Consider the following 16,869-nt stretch of genomic DNA (forward strand, 5'->3'; position numbering starts at 1 on the left):
AGGTTGGGTATGGGGAGGGCCAGAGGGGATGGCCACATGACTATGAGAATAAATGGAAATCTGCAACTGACAGGAAGGCTGGATATAGAGGGCATCTCCAGGAAGAGATGGAGACCTGGGAGAGAGAAGGCACCCAAGAATTGGTGGGGGTGACTCACAGCATTGGGAGTATAAAGCTTGAGGATGCTGCCTCCTGTCACCATGTAGGAAGTCCAGTGGGGTGATAGGGACACCAACCCACACACAAAACTTTAAACTCAAAACTTATCCTGTCTATAAGAAATGCAGGGATTCCTCCTACAATGGCGTGTTTTTGGTTCCCTGTCCTTGGACACATAAGAATCAGAGGCAAAGAAATGTGGTGGATTTGGAAAGGTCTGGGACCAACTTGCTCCCCACAGGCTCAGTATCAACCATCCCAAAGAGGGGAAAAGAGAAATGCAGGGATTGGGGATGTGGCAGAGACTGAGAAAATGACCAACCAATAACCACCCCAATTAGAGACCCATCCCATGGGCAAGCACCTATCCCTAACACTATTAATGATACTCTAATGCTTGCAGACAGGAGCCTCTGAGAGGCTCTATTTACTAGCTAACTCAGACAGATGCAGACACCATAGTCAAACTGTAGATGGAGCTTGGGACTCTTTTGGAAGAATAGAATGAAGGATTGCAGTCCTAAAGGAATAGAAACTCCACAGGATGACCAACAGAATCAACTAACTTGGACACTTGGAGTTCTCAAAGACTGAATGACCAACCAAAGATCATCCACTAGTTCCTGCTGCTGCACTCACCATGCTTTCCCTCCATGATGGTCTCTTATTGTCCTGGAATTGTAAGCTCAAATAAGCTCTTTCTTGTGCAAGTTGCCTTGGTCATGATGTTTTAAAACAGCAATGGAAAGGTAATTGATATACATAACAAATTACCTCTTTTTCTATGAACAAATATAGATATTTCATGTACTCACAGATAGAGAGAGGTACATAACCAGGTTAAATGCCCAAGACATAACTTAACATTTAAATTACAAACACAAACCACCTGTCAATCCAGAACTATCTTAAGCTGCAAGAAACCATTTCCTACATCATCAATATTAACACATAACCATATTATAAATCCTAATGCAATCAAGAGTTACTACACACTTGCCTGTGCAAAAGTACAATCTCTCCCATCCATCTAATACACACGTTTGCTTACTTACTCTATTCTACTAATTATTCTATTTACCATATATAAATCATCAGAAAACATTCATTCAAAGTGCCATGACCCTTTAGTAAACACACTGCTACCTACCTATTCTCCACACAAAAATCTGGTCCTATATAGAAATCATAAATGCCCACAAGACATACTAGAAAATACCAACTCCATACCCATATAACTATTCACCAGCATCAAACATTCATATAACACTACTAATGTGCAAATATCTGCTCCCAACTGCACAGTCTTGTCACCTGAAAAATGAGATGACACACTTAAAAAAATCCACAAAGAAATCATTCCTCCAACTTCCAAATATAGACTCATAAGAACCTGACATTGCAGGTGCACATATCGATCTACCAACCCCCAACTGGTCACAAGCCTGCCTTCACATGATAAAACACAGTAGATAACCATCTATGTCATTACAAATATACAAGTAACCTTGCATTTTCCAACAATACTCTCCCTTTTGTGTTGCCACAGAAATATGTACAGCATTCACTGACATTGTCCATATGCAATTATTTTCTTGCCCAAATATTTCTTCCAAAATCCATGATAAATAAAAATATTCCTATTTTTATGGAGGAAAAAAAAGATAAGGTATTCCCAAGCCCAAATTACAAATACCTAGCCCCAAGTCCAAGGTTACAAGTGCGTTCTCACATTGTCTAAATATAATAAACTCTACACACTCTACACTCTATCAAAATAGCTTAATTCTAACTATCTAAACTGCAGTGCCTACACTCAAATACACACATTAGATTATGAGTGGTGAGAACCACTCATAATCCAAAACCACAAATCCATACATTATTCCCAACTTATGTCATAAAAATTATACAGAAAACAATATATACTCTCGAGTGTCCATGATCCCCAAGCACACCACCACATTTATACATGAGAATAATCACTCCACAATTCTCATGTCTCCCAAAATGAAAACACATATATTTTTGCCTTCACAGGAGCCTCAACATTCTATACATAGAGTCACATAATTAATATAATTGAATAATAAAATAGTGTGTTATATATTTCTTTTACTCATCTGATTTTCACACAATGCTTTTCTTGATCATCATCACTCTCAAAGTCCAAAGGGTCCTGACTGGATCGACGACTGAATTTAAGAGGCCAGTCATTCAGCTGTGAAAACAATCACCTAACATTAGTGTCAATCAATGGCATTCCAACGTGGAGGCTGGCTGATACTTCTGCTTCCATGGATGAGTTTTATAAGTGCAGCGACTATGACTGTCAAAAGCTCACCTATTTTCAACATGAGAAATTTATCTAAAGCTTTCCAACACTTAGCAAGCTTCCTGAGATGGTAGGAGACAGAGATGAGGCACATTTTCAAAGTTCTCACCTCATTTATTAACTTTGACAATCTACCCCCAACACACACATCAAAACCCAGGCACCCTATAGAATGATGAAAAGAAACCCTGGTCTGAGCACTTGCCATTTTCAGTGATATAAGAACTCCCAGCTTCAGGTTGGCCTTGTGGGCACTTAAGACACCTGCGGCCACACTGCCTGCAAGACACAAGGAACTAATGGCGAAGAGCAGCTACAGTGGCGATTGCATGCTCAGGAAGTTAGACCTGAGTTTCCGTTACCTCTTTCTCTGTAACGGACTCTGGACGTCGCCATATTCACCAAACGTTAAGAGGCTTGCTCGCTCCAGCATCCTCCATGCTCGCGCTGGCATGCTCGAGCCCTCATTTATTTATTTATCTGAGCTGAGCGGGTGCACAACGGACAGATGCAGGGAACCAGGGGAGGCAAGGAGCTCGCGCTAGAACTCCAATAGCATGCACAAAGAGGAGCTCTCAGGTCAACCATAGAGCTTTGCTGGAGAGAAAAGAATGTACTCGTGGGGGCATCGCTGCCGCCCCTTCCCGAACGCTATGCCTCCTCACTGAACCTGTGTGGGCTAACCATACTTAAAATTAGAGGTCATAAACCCTCCACCCACGCACCTAGCATCCTCACTGAAAACTGTTGAAGAGGCACGACTCCTTTTGGACCCAACATTTGTCTCCTTTGCATCTTTTAAAGAACAGCAGGTCCTCTCCCATACTTTCTGAAAACTCTATTATGGAACACTCTTGGGGGAGGGGGTGAAATGCAGACCCAGGAGACACTCTGAGAGGCGTTTTACCCAGACTCTGCCTCTAGGGTCCCTCCTTCAACACCCACTGTGTTAAGATCTCCTACTTCACAAGGAGAGCCCTGCCAATAAACATCGGTTCACAAATGTTTCCTGTAATATTTGACAGAATACTTTTGAGACTTGATAGTCTTGGTCCCTCTAAGCCTCTCTTAGTTTTCCAAACCTCTGCAACAGCGGGAACTTTATTGACTTGTACCAGGGAAGCCAGGCTTGCACCTAGAAGCTTCTGGGGACAGCTTCCAGGACTCTTGGTCTGTGTCCCCACTTGACCATTTCCTAGCAACCCTCTTGTCACAAGCCAAATGAGACTGCTGTCTCCCAGCATTCAGCACTGATCAAATGATACACAATATTAAAATATGAACCAGACAAGCTTTGTTGAAAGGGGTGCTACAACCAATCCCCCACACAGAAGGGCCCTGCTTCTTCAGTCACGACTCTGTATCATCAGAAAATATTACAAATCAAATACATATTTAATTTGCCAAACCTCCAAGGATTGTACCTAGCATGATCCACCTTATTCATGCTCAGAACAGGCATTATCCTATAATGGAGCAAAATCATCTCATGCAAAGTTCTCTTTATGATAGGGCATGGAATATTTCATGCTACTAAAAACTTGCAATTGTGTCTTTGCATCAGATAAGTCTCAAAGACTCCCAATATGCAAAATGCAAACAACTCACTGCAGTTGTAAAACATCTGAGTCTTTTACTCTGGGCCCTCTGTCCAACATGCATTGTGAAAGCATTTCTAGTTTGTGCAAATGCAAATATAGTTTGTTGAGAATGTCATTAACAATTGTAAGGCAATTTCTATTAGGTCAGAGAGAGTCTTTTCCTGAAACCAGGAGACATGATTTCAACGACACCAGCATATTAGTAAACCAGGAAGATGGAAGCCTAAGGTTGGTGAATCCAGCATCATATTAGAGCTAGGAATAAAGTGGGTACATGCACACAGGAATCAATATTGGGCAATGCTAAGTGAAATTCTGGCTTTGTCAAATGTACACAGGCAGTGGGTTTGTATACTTGGAAAATCAGGGCCCTAGAAATGCGAATCCCCTCCATCTTGGAGTGGGAGAATGTATTTCCTCGTCCTGTCTCTTACCTTTAACCCTATTCCTATTGAGAGTCTCAGGAGGGCCAGTTGTCACAAAGCCTGCAAATTAGTTTTGTCATAGTGACTAGCTTTTTAATTGTTGTCAAATATCTGTTTACAATAAAAGGGCTTACTATTGATCCAAAAAGAAGTGATTTCAGCTTTGAGTCCTGTAGGTTACGTACTGAGTGATTCCATCAAGGGCAGGGGCTTCTAACAAAGGGAATGATAACAGAGACTATCATAGGCAGGGTACAGACTTCCTAGCACTGCACTGGTTGGACACAGAAAAACTGCTCTGTAAAGAATGATGGTATACACAGGCAAGAAGAGCCTCCCAACACCATATTTTCTTTTTTTTTTCTTTTTCCTTTTTCTCATTCCCAAACCCAATTTATATACAATCAAATCAACTACAGCCTCTTTTACATCATACAACTCACCATGGATCTTAATATGGCCAGACACCCATACACACCCAAGCTGGCTAGCACTAAGGTTCTTCCTTCTTCTTCTTCTTCTTTTTTTTTTTTAAGATTTATTTATTATTATTATATGTAAGTACACCGTAGCTGTCCTCAGACACACCAGGAGAGGGCATCAGATCTCATTCCGGATGATTGTGAGCCACCATGTGGTTGCTGAGATTTGAACTCATGACCTTTGGAAAAGCAGTCAGTGCTCTTAACCACTGAGCCATCTTACCAGCCCCCAACACCATATTTTCAAATACACTGTATGCTCTACCACTTAAAACCTTTTTATTTGTCTGAATATATGTTATAATTTGTTCAGAGTAAGTGTAAACATTATAAAAATATTCATGAGCCTACCCTCTGTCGAAGGGATGGAGGACTCTGGGTGAAGGGAAATCTAACAAGATCTACTGAAGAAGGAATGAAAGAAGAGACATAACTGAGCCCAGTGTTCTGTGAATATGAGGAAAAAAATGTTACTTAGAGGCAAACACCAAGCATGCACAATCACCTCCAACAAGGGTGCACCATTTGAACTGACCCCCAAGGTTCTTAGGCACCTGCTGCAACCCCTCACGGAATGTTCCCCCAGTCCTGTTTTACTTCCTGCCCCTCCCCCACTCTAGAATGTTCTATGCCACATTCTGGAGCTGTTTACTTTCAAATTTTTCTCTCAGCTGAGGCTGGCTCTCTTGAGCATCTGCCATACATTGGTGACTCTTGGGTGTGATTTATCTTTATTTTCACACCATGGACCTGAGTAGACAGACATGGTTACTGTCCAAGCCTATAGGAATAGCTTCAGAAGGTAAGGCTGGAATATCAGGGTATGGGGCTTGACACCCTGACAAAGGCAATTTAAATTTGATACTAGCAATGACTGACTGGACTAAGGAGTTGGGGAGAGAGCTCTGGACTTCTACAAGGACATCCCACTGTGGAGGCTGATGAACAGAGCCCATGACGCAACTAAGTTGCCATAGGAAATATGCTGCACCTGAAGAAACGACTTAGACTAGTACTTCCTGCATGAGAGGGGGGTCTTCTGAGCACAGTTCATAGTGTATGGAGTGGTTCACTGTGGCGGTCCAGAGAAGGTTCTTAGGCAACAGCTGACCTCTGGGTTACTTCTCCCAGCTGCTGGAATTCGCTGAATGAAATTATGGATCACAGGAATTTAACTGGGCCACCCTAGACCTTAGGAGGACGGTTCGGACAAATGGCTAGATAAAAAAGAGCTCAGTGGGGTCCTCTCTGTACAAGTAGAGATTACTTCATCAACTGGCAGTCCAGAATTCCACCTTCCCACCCAGGGAAGGCTTCTCCTTTATCTGGTGGTTGAGGTCTTTGATTCTACAGAGGCAGAACAGTTGATGTGAGTGCTTGTTCTGAATCTGTAGACTTCGTTTTAAGATATCAGTGTTATCTTGGCACTATCTCTGCAGTTTCCTTAGCCATCATTTACCTTCGCGGGAAGCCTCTCTTCTCTGACGCTGCTTTGACAAGTGAACAGGATACTGAGTGCTGTTGGTTTTAGTGGGTTCTGAGGTGGCTGGTTCCCCTTGCCAGAAGCTTTGGAGAGAGCCGTTTGTCTGGGAACATGTTCTACTGTTACTGTTAAGCAGACCCAAAACGTGTGCCCTGCCATCATGTGCAGACTCTTTGGATTTGGCTCTCTTTGATGTGGTCCATGTGAGGAGTTCCTGCTGAACAACAATACCTTAAGATAACTGCATCCTGCTTGGCAGCTGGCTCATGACTGTATCCCCTCAATCATTCTTTTATATTGGTGGGAGCTCACAAGATTTCATGGCCAAATTGTGACAATGCTAGTTAGTTGACAATCCCCAGAAACCTCCCGACGGCCCCTCCATTCCCCATTCCGTTACAGCCTCCCACAGCCGATACTGGGCTTGCCAGGACAAGTTGTACAGCAGTTGGGTGGCTGTATTACACACCAGTGCTGTGGAAACAGCTCCCAACCATGGTGGGGACCAATGATCTTCAGGCAATGTGGGGCTGCTGAATCTATCCCTTTGCTGTTTCCTGTGGGAGGTATTAGGAGCAGGAAAGCAGCATAGGTAGGGCGTGCTACGGGGTTCCCTTCAGGATTCCAGGGCACAAGCTTGGAGGATCGCTCGTTGTTGCTTTGGATTGTTGTGCTGGACTAGCTTTGGGGCATGAAAGGAACACTCAGAAGGGGCCGAGGTCAAAATATTTGAAACCTGTCGCCTTCACAGAGCCCCTTCCAGAAACTGGCCCTCCTTGATGGAGCCTTACCTCCCGTGAGCATCAGCGCTCAGCCGTGGTCCCGGGAGAGACAAATGGATCCATTAGTGGGAAGAAAACTACAACACTTGAGTTTTCTGCCAGGGATTCCTGAAAGAGCCTCTCAGAGGTGGGGAAAGCTGAGGGCTCCTCTCCTCAGACAGCCCAGTGATCCAGGAAGCTTGGTGAATGGGGGGAAAGATCCCTGCTGAGACGATGCTCAGTTGGGATTTCACTGAATCCAGCAGGGAATTCACTCAGGGACATCTGCAAACTGTAGAGTCTCCTCTTCCCCAGGACTCTCCCCCAGTTTCCACTGACTACCAGGATCAGAGAGCCACCCTCCTGTACCCTTTCCATCTTCCATCCGCTCTCTCTTTTATCTTCACAGCATCTTCACTGGGACAGAACCTGACTGTCAACCCTGGTGCTTCCATGCCTACGTTTGCAACCTTGCCTGTTCTCCCACCTGCCCCCCAGCCAGCAGCCCAGTTATTTTGGGAGCCCTCAGCACCCCTCGTGACTGCAGGCATCTCCCCCAGGAATCCTTTAGTCCTATCTGCCTTGCCTGGGTTATCTTTGGTGGCAGAAGATGGGACCACTGCCCTGAGTACTGCTGTTCCTCTGAACATTGTACAGCTTGGAACACTAGGCAGGCCTGTCCAGCCTGTGCCCAATGCCAACATTGTTCTCACTCAGGTGCCTCTCAATTGTAATGTCCCTGGGACCCAAGGTGTGGGTATGGGGTGTTCCACTTCACTCTTCATGACAGCACCTGCTGCAAACACCTTCATAAACACCAGAATTGCTTCAGCTGTCCAGCCCCAAGAAGGAACATGGGTCCTGGGACCTCGCCCTCCCACCACACAGCAAATTGTTCAGCTGGTTCCCGTCAGGTCTCCAGTGAACTCAGCACCACCTCCAAAAGGAGCATATGGAGAGAGCGGCCCAGCCAACATCCAAGTCAACTCCCCAGAAAACTACTTGTCCAAACCAGACAGTGTCTATGGGAATTACCGGCGCTGGCAGCATATCAAGACACTGGTTCAGAGACACCTGCCTCAGACCCCTGATGTGGCAGCTTTCTCCTGCTTCCTCATGTGAGTACCACCTGCGGCTGGAAGGTCCCAGCACCATGAGTAGACAAGGAATGTGCTGAAGTTGATGGGTCCATTTCAGAAAGCCACACTCTGAGTAATGGCTATGTCACACCTGGGATCCTGAAGTCCTAGGAGTTAGTGTTTGGACATAGGCCTTTGAATCCATTTGGTAATTAATTCTTCTCCTTAACTTTTTATCTTCTAGCATGAACTGGAGTGTTTAGTACTCACAGCACATAACAATGGGGGTGGGGAAAATGCCAGACTTTAGTAAGACCTGTACATGTGTCCCCCATTTCATTGTTCTGGGGAATTCCCCTTAAGCCAGAAAGACACTGGGCCTGTACTAGGGAAATCCTTGGGGTCCTTGCTCCATTTCAATCCTCAGCAGGTATTTGCACCATTGCCCCATTTAACCTTGGGTTCCAGGTCTTTCTGGGCATTTTGCCAGCCAGCTTAGCTACACCACCAGGTAGACTAGATGACTGAAACCACAGACAGTATATTCTCATGGTTCTGGACACTAGAGACCCAGGCAGGGGCTAGAAGAACCAGCTCTGGTGAAGGTTCCATGGCTGTCTCACTGATCAAAAAGAGAACTTGGGAATCTCTTCTCCCTTCCCAGAAAAGTACTCTCCCATCCTAGGAGTCCCACATCATGACCTGCGCCTGGCTATCAACCAAGGTCCCATTTCTAATGACTTTTACTTTTATTCTGTCATCCCTACTTCCATGTTGGGATCCTAAACCCTATTCATTCTCCCCTACATGATGATACATGAAGAATTTACATGGCAGCCAGAGAAACAGACATATGTCTTTGTATCGATGTCTGCTGCATGGTTAGGGGTTCCTGGAGGCTAAGACTCTACATTGGTACAAAGATGTAGATGTGTCTGGGCTGAGCCTGCTGGGGCTGGAGTATAAGCTGATCATTAGATTGAATGATCCTAATGAATTACAGTCCAGTGCTTCGGTCCCTGGCCCGGAGGAAGCCCACCATGAATGTGGAGGAGGGCCTGTGGAGGGGTCTGCAGGAATGGCAGTGTACAAGCAACTATGACCGGATGATCTTCTTTGAGATGGCAGAAAAGTGAGTCGGGGAGTCTTAAAGGAAGGTAAATGGGTAGCTGTTTAGACATGGATGGGTCTGGTGGGTCATGCATCTTGAAGAGGATATGTGTTGGGGGGCTCTGCTCAGCTAGAGCTTGGTCTGGTGAGCTTGTCATTCACACCCTGCCAGAATGGTAATCTTGCTGTCTAGGGGGCTGGTCTCACTTCCTGTAGTACTGGGTTACCTAGTCCATGGTCCCAGCAGCTCTGACCTCATTGGTCATGGGTATCTGTCCCTGCCTTTCTGTTGAGGGTCAAGGTGGGAGAAGTGGCCCATTCTAATTTCAGGGCACTGAGATAATGTTGGCTCCAAGTGTTCTCCCATATGAGTTCAAGACATATCACCTTTAGCAACATCTCCTCTTACAGATCTTTAGAGAAAACTGTTCTGGCTCACCCTAGGCCACTGCAGTTCTCTTGCACATAGCGTCTCCTCTAGCACTGTAGGATGTGCAAAGGCAACATGATCCACAATTCTTAATGCCAGGTACCTGACAGTTGAGCCACCACCTTCTGACAGTAAAGACCACTGTGTCTCAAGAGAGTTGCTTCAGTTGATCCTAATGAGTCACACTGGGTAAGACTCAAGAGAGCGTGTAGGAGAAGGATGCCTCTTAGATGTTCTGAGGACATGTCTCTGCTCTTTCTGCCTTTGCCCTCATGCATACAAGCCAACGAACAGCTCTCACAGGGAAGCAGCCACACCTCTCAGCTTCCCCTCTGCTCTCTCCTGACATCTCCTGGGCCCTTGTCTCCCAGGTCATCCCAGCTCTCCCAGGCTCAGCTTCAGCATCTCTGCATCTGGTCCAAGATTTCTGATATATTCCATTAGTTATATCTGTGGCCATCTTGGCAGTTAGCTCTTCTATGAGAGTCTAGGCAAGGTCAAGATGGGACTTGAGGAGTCACACGAAAACCCTGCTTGTGACACCTCAAATTTGTTTGATTCCCTGCAAGTATAAAGGTACCTAGGGTTCCCCAGAGCTGTGGTTATGTTCCAAGATCAGCAACTTCATGGGACTGTACCAGACTATCTCAAGACCCTGTGCACATTACCACCATAGTAATCTCCCATGCTGGGCTCTGGCCTACCTCATCCCTAGGTTCACAGAATTTGAGACTACAGAAGAGATGGAGAATTCAAGGCTAGAGGTAATGAGAAGTGTCCAGTGCCAAGTTCTTGCAACCACACCAAGGCAAGATCCTCCAAGGCTCCCAGCTCCTGAGGTGGTTGAGGAACCAGGTAGGGTTCACATGCCTTTAGGTTTCTATGCAGAGGCCAAATCAGTAAAGATAGACTTTTGTCCCACATATAAGTTTCTTACTTCTGGATTGGGTATTTACTATGTAGCCTGGGGTTCCTTGCAGCCTTTGGTTTTCAACTGGGTAACTGTTGAACTGGCCATGATCATTGCTCCTCTGCTGTCATCTCCCCAAGGATCCAAATACCATGTGATCAGAATCTGGGCACTGAAATATTGGTGGCTCCAAATGTTCTCCCACAGGAGTTCAAGACATATCACCTCTTACAGCATGTCCTCTCATAGATCCTCAGAGAAAACTTCACCCTAGACCATTTTAGTTCCCCTGAACTATATGCCCTGGATGGTTTTTCTGGGGTGGCAGTGGTCTCCCCATCCATGTAGCATCATGCTTTTCTACCTCCTAGAGTGCACCTCCACGAAGACTGTCCACAAGACTGATCCTGCCCACCTCCCAGAGCTCAGACACCAGCAATCACCAAAGACTGAGAAGACACCCAAGGAAATTCCTCCTGAAGCTGTGCAGGAGTACATGGATATCATGGACTGGCTGGAGGGGTTTCCTCAGTCATTCACAGAAGAGGCCAAGAAAAAGGAGGAAGATGAGAACAGTGGGCCAGAGCAGGAAGAAGATGACTTATATTCAGATGCAGGACTCCTGAGCTACATTGATGAGCTGTGCTCACAGAAACACTTTGTTGAGCAAGTGAGCTATGTCTGGAGTCCTAGTGTGGGCTGGAATCTGAGTTTGGCATCCTAGCTCTTGTTAATGAGCCTGCTTTCCCAATTGCAGAGCTTATTCTCTCTCTCTCTCTCTCTCTCTCTCTCTCTCTCTCTCTCTCTCTTTCTCTCTCTCTCTCTCTCTTTCCTTCTCTCTCTCTCCTTCTCTCTTTCCTACTCTCTCCCTCTTCCTCCCTCTCTTCCTACCCCCAACCCATGTGTGCATATCTGTGCATGTGTGTGTATGTGTATTTGTGTGCATGCATGTACACGTATGTATATGTGTGTATGTATATGTGTGCATGCATATGTGTGTGCATGTGTGTATCTGTGTGCATGTGTGTGTGCACATGTATATGTATGTGTCAGTGTATGTATGTGTATATGTGTCTGTGTACCTGTGTGTGTGTATTGTGTGTGTGTATCTGTGTGAATGTGTGTGTGAATGTGTGTGCATATTTGTGTGTGTGCGCGTGTGTGTGTCTATGTGTGTATGTGTGTGTGTATGTGTATGCATGTGTCTGTGTGTGTATGTGTGTGTGCCTGTGCGTGCCTGTGCGTGCCTGTGGGTGTATGTGTGTGTATATATGTGTACATACATGTGTGCATGTGTATGTGAATGTTGGTTGCCATCATGTCTTGTCAACAACATAGGACAAGACAGAGGTTCCTTTGGTTTGGGGGTTCTGTGCCCCTGACACTCAAGTCCTTTTGCTTCTGTTTACAGGTGGAGGCCATAATAAACCCCCAGTTTGTGGCAGAAATCCTATCTACCAAACCAGAAATGGACATACTGGCTCTCACCAAGGAGCTGGAACATGAGGAAGAACTCACTGTTGACCAGGTAGACAGGGAAGATGAATTCCATAGACAATGGGGAAAGAGCAATGGGTAGAGAAGAGGCAACCATACACCATATACACAAGATACAGAGAGACACTAGGTAAACTAGATGGGGAAGGAAGGACCTCAAATGAAGTGGGACACTGAGGGACACCAGGTGAACAGGCAGAAGAGAAGAGCATGCTCATAAGACCCATGTAACCTCGACTCACCCTGACCTACAGGAAGTCAAGTCATCCTGCCTTGGGCTTCACCCAGAAGGGGATGCAGGTATGGAGGTGCACAGCTGCAACAAACCAAGCATGTCAGTCCCCAGAGCCTGTCTCTGTCACTTAGATAGTTGACTATTCCCTTGGCTAACTCCACCCAAATGCATCGCCCCCTCTGGTCCTTCCAGCCTGTGCTAGGTCTTATGTACCTATTTCCTCCTGCAGGTGCTGGAGAAACGCTGCCTGGCTTTGAAGAAGAAAGGCGTTGAGAGAGCACCTCCAAATCCTGGTGCCCCTCAGATACCTGCCAGTGCTTCTGTACTGACTGTCTGCCAAGATGCAGAGAGAGATGAGCATGGTGCCCAAAGAAGAGCCAGTCCACAGCCTGGTTCCTCACAAATGGCTTCCTTAGACCAGCAGTGTCTTGGAGCCACCAGTGCAGAAATATGGGGGTCTAAGCCTGCAGCTGCCCTCCCCAGTAATCAAAGTTCACCCTTATCGGTAGACATCGGATACACTGGTATTGCCTGCAGCAGAAGAACACATGACCAAAGCCCAGGGTCCAGATGTGCAGGGAGCCTCAGAACAGCCTCTGCTACTGAGGACCTCTATGAGCCACTGGGTGGGACCACTGAGGACAAGGAGGAGATCCACAGCCTGTCCTTCCTCCTGTCCTCCCAGTATAGGCTGGTGCCCTGGAGACTATCTCACCAAGTGTGCCCCTATACAGATCTCTCCAACTCTGCTAGTATCCCCAAACCATGTCCAAAGATGATGGGCCTTAGCTCTGATCCATGTCCAATTGCCAAGTCAAAAAAGCAAGTTCTCTTTGGAGGCTTGGTTCCTATGGCTAAGAGGTCTAACTTAGGACCTGGTCATGGGGTGTCTGAAGGGCAACTCTCAACTCTGGAGCTGGATCACCTCTCACAGCCTCAGAAGAGGAAGCATGAGCCACTAGGTATCCATAAGAGGAAGAGGAAGAAGAGGCATTGAGCCTCCTATGTGATATCCCCTTAATGTGGGCAGAGATTTCACACTGCCTCTATCCCAAAACCCCAGAGTGAGGAAAAAAAAAAAAAAAAAAACAGCTCTTGCTCAATCAAGACTAATCTAGCTGCTGCTAAGGGTGAATCTAGAAGGTTAGAAACACTGGGAAATAAACACAGGGATGAGGGGTGGGGCAAGGACTGGGGAGGTGATACCACTTTAGGAGTTTTTAAAGTTACAGTAAATAAAGGTAGTTTCATTGAAAACGATGTCAGAGCTGCTACTTTTATTCTGATCCCTGTGCTGCTACATGGAACGAGAGATGTTGAGGGGGAGACCTGGAGATGCTGTGCTCTGGGGAGGTCCAAATTTACTCACTGATCTAGGGAGAATGCAAACTAACAGCTCCTAGAATCCTACCCTTGCCCTCTCACAAAGCCTGTCTGGTTCCAGGGTCTACTTAGAATATGCTATTATTACCTGTGTCCTCAAAAACTTTTGGCTAGAGAGATGCTTTCCAGCCTTCAGACCTAAGGACCATTACCCAATTTCTAGACTTAGCCTATTTCTTAGGGACCTTTTTCTGTTCCCCTAAAGACATGGGTGGCAAGACTAATCCAGTACTTAGCTAGCCAGGGACTTCTTGTGTGAGTGGTTTGTGGAAAAAGCCTGGCATTTAGAGGAAGGGGCCAATAGCTATCTGGGGTGTTCAGTTGACACCTTTAGCTAGCTCTCATCTTGTATGTCTGCAAACACCATGCTTATGGCAGCAACAGGAGAAACCTTTTCTTGTGGATACTCTTTTGTAGCCTGTTAGCATTCAGAGCCTGTGGTGATGCATGGGCGGGTCCACAGACCTGTTGCCAGGACAACAGCCACCATTTTCCCAGAATCCATTGGGTTCAGCCCCCACCTTTACCTGTGACTACTACGTCACAACCCATATATATGGGACAATTCCTCCATCTTGCTCTCTCTCTCTCTCTCTCTCTCTCTCTCTCTCTCTCTCTCTCTCTCTCCTCTCTTTCCGCGCCACTACCCCCTACTCCCTCTCAATTAAACCTCTTACACGTGGAACTGTCTAGACCTAGTGTGGTACTTCCAGACGCGACCGCTGCCGTTCCAACACATCATAGCCCTCACTTGATTTTTCTTTACTGGGGACTTTAGGCAAGCACTAACTAAAAGAACTATAACTTATGGTATGCTAAAAAAAGGAGACAAGAAAGATAATAAGAAATGCTCATTTTACATTACAAAGGTCAAAAACATAGAAAACAAAAAACGGGAACGAAGGACATGCCAAAATGGTAGTTAGTATACTTGGACGTATAAACCAGTCACAATATAACAGCTTTATTATTAGCTACCATATGCACTATGAGATGGGGACTATAAAGTAGATCATCAGTCAAGACCAATAATAGTAAATTAAAACAATGTAAATGTGTGGGCTGGGAGGTAGCCCCAGAAAAAGTGCTTACTGTCTCAGAGTAAGAACCAGAGCTCAGATTCCCAAACCCTCATACAAGATCCAGGCAGATCCCAGCAATTAGAAGGCCAGGACAGCAGATCCAAGGGGTAAATGGCAGGTAGACCAGCTGATTTAGCAAGCTCTGGGGCTATGAGAGCCCAGAGACCATGTCTCAGAAGATAAAGTACAGGGTGAGCAAGGAAGAGATCTGATGTCAACTTCTAGCCTACACACACACACACACACACACACACACACACACACACACTCAAGAACACATATGCACATGCAAAAATATACAAGGACACATACAAACAGTAACAGAACAGAAAGACACATCTGGCTTCTGCTGATCAAGAATTGGTCAGAGGGTTACATAAAGAAGGCTCCAGCAAACACAGAGCCTCAGTTTTGATCTCTGACACCAAAAATAAACAAAGGTAGAAATAAGTATGCTGATTTCACACAGAGCAGACATAATAGTTAGGGAAATAATGAGGGTTGCAGCATATGACAGTACAGTCACTGTGCCACAATGTTACGTTTTGTAGTATGAATGGGCCACTCAACAGAGACCCAAAGGAGGTGAAGCTAACAGAACCACCAGGAGAAGCAGAGGAACACAGGGCTTAGCTGGAGTCTTCCATATCCCAAATCAGAAAAGGAGAAAGTATTTTACAAGGACCCAAGGAGCTGAAGGGTTTGCAGGCCCATAGGAGGAACAACAATACAAACCAACCAGTACCCCCAGAGCTCCCAGGGACTAAACCACTAACCAAAGAGTATACATGGAGGGAATCATGGCTCCAGCTCATATGTAGCAGAGGATGGCCTAGTCGGTTATCAAAGGGAGGAGAGGCCCTTGGTCCTGTGAAGGTTCTATGCTCCACTGTAGGGAAATGCCAGGGCCAGGAAGTGGGAGAGGGTGGGTTGGTGAGCAGGGGGAGGGGGAAGTGAATAGAGTTTTTTTTTTCCAGAGGGGAAACCAGGAAAGGGGATAACATTTGAAATGTAAATAAGAAAGTATCTAATAAAAAAAAACAAATTACAGTAAAAAAAAAAAAAGAAAGAAAAAAGAAAAGGAGAGAGACAGCAGACAGAAAACAAGTAGGGTCAGTGGCACCAGCCTTCCTTCAGCATGACATAACTGATCTCTTCAGACCAAGTCATCCAAGACAGCAGGCAGGACACATGCTCTCCTCAAGCACTCATGGCACAGTCACCAACATAGATCACAGTATAAGCCATAGAACACACCTGCTAGGAACAGGAAGGATAGAAAATCACATCATGTCTCTCCTGAGATCATAGTGAAATTAGAAACAACAGAATAGACCAACTCGCCAGGGTGCTCTGGGGATCTGTCTATGTCCACTCTACCATCACAAGGGGTGCAGACATATTATGAGATCATGCTTGGCTTTTATATGGGGTCTGAGGATGAAGCTGAGGTCCTCATGTGTGCTCTGTTTCCAAGCACTGTGCACACCGACATCTCCTGCTTTGCTACTTTGCTATAGCTCTGTTCATGTCCTGGAAAAGCCTGAAGATCTCAGCACACGGGTTTGAATCAATTTGTGGGACTTACATAAATGGCCACAGGCATTTGAAGATGGTGACACATTATATCCTCTTCAGGAAAAAATTGGCACATGACTTTAAAGCTGCATTGTACTGGAGTACAATAGAAATACCACACCAGGCTATAGACACTCAGTGGGTGTAAACAAGTATGCAAAAATTTAAATATCTAAATCTTTGAAACAAACAATTACAGAAGGATAAAGAATATTCATGTCCTTTCTGCGCTCTCGCTGGACCAGTGAGTAGACCCACGTGGTAACTCTGCAGGGACGGCCTCAGAATGCAGAACGACGCCGGCGAGTTTGTGGACCT

At 45.7% G+C, this 16,869-nt stretch overlaps 1 protein-coding gene and 1 non-coding gene across 2 annotated transcripts; both read left to right on the forward strand.

Annotated features, from left to right (window-relative positions):
* The first annotated feature begins 292 nt into the window (after positions 1-292).
* Positions 293-426, forward strand: LOC116082893. Its single transcript, XR_004115510.1, has one exon. It is a non-coding gene; the product is annotated as a small nucleolar RNA SNORA38 (small nucleolar RNA).
* A 5,227-nt stretch (positions 427-5,653) lies between these two features.
* On the forward strand, positions 5,654-13,761 carry LOC116082039 (NUT family member 2-like). Its single transcript, XM_031358841.1, has 7 exons — positions 5,654-5,805; positions 7,657-8,365; positions 9,330-9,458; positions 10,582-10,721; positions 11,148-11,446; positions 12,188-12,304; positions 12,738-13,761. Exons 1-7 carry the CDS (start codon positions 5,748-5,750, stop codon positions 13,503-13,505), a joined length of 2,220 nt encoding a protein of 739 aa, XP_031214701.1. The 5' UTR covers positions 5,654-5,747; the 3' UTR covers positions 13,506-13,761.
* Positions 13,762-16,869: the final 3,108 nt, after the last annotated feature.

Source organism: Mastomys coucha, unplaced genomic scaffold, assembly GCF_008632895.1.
Source record: "Mastomys coucha isolate ucsf_1 unplaced genomic scaffold, UCSF_Mcou_1 pScaffold7, whole genome shotgun sequence".
NCBI lineage: Eukaryota > Metazoa > Chordata > Mammalia > Rodentia > Muridae > Mastomys > Mastomys coucha.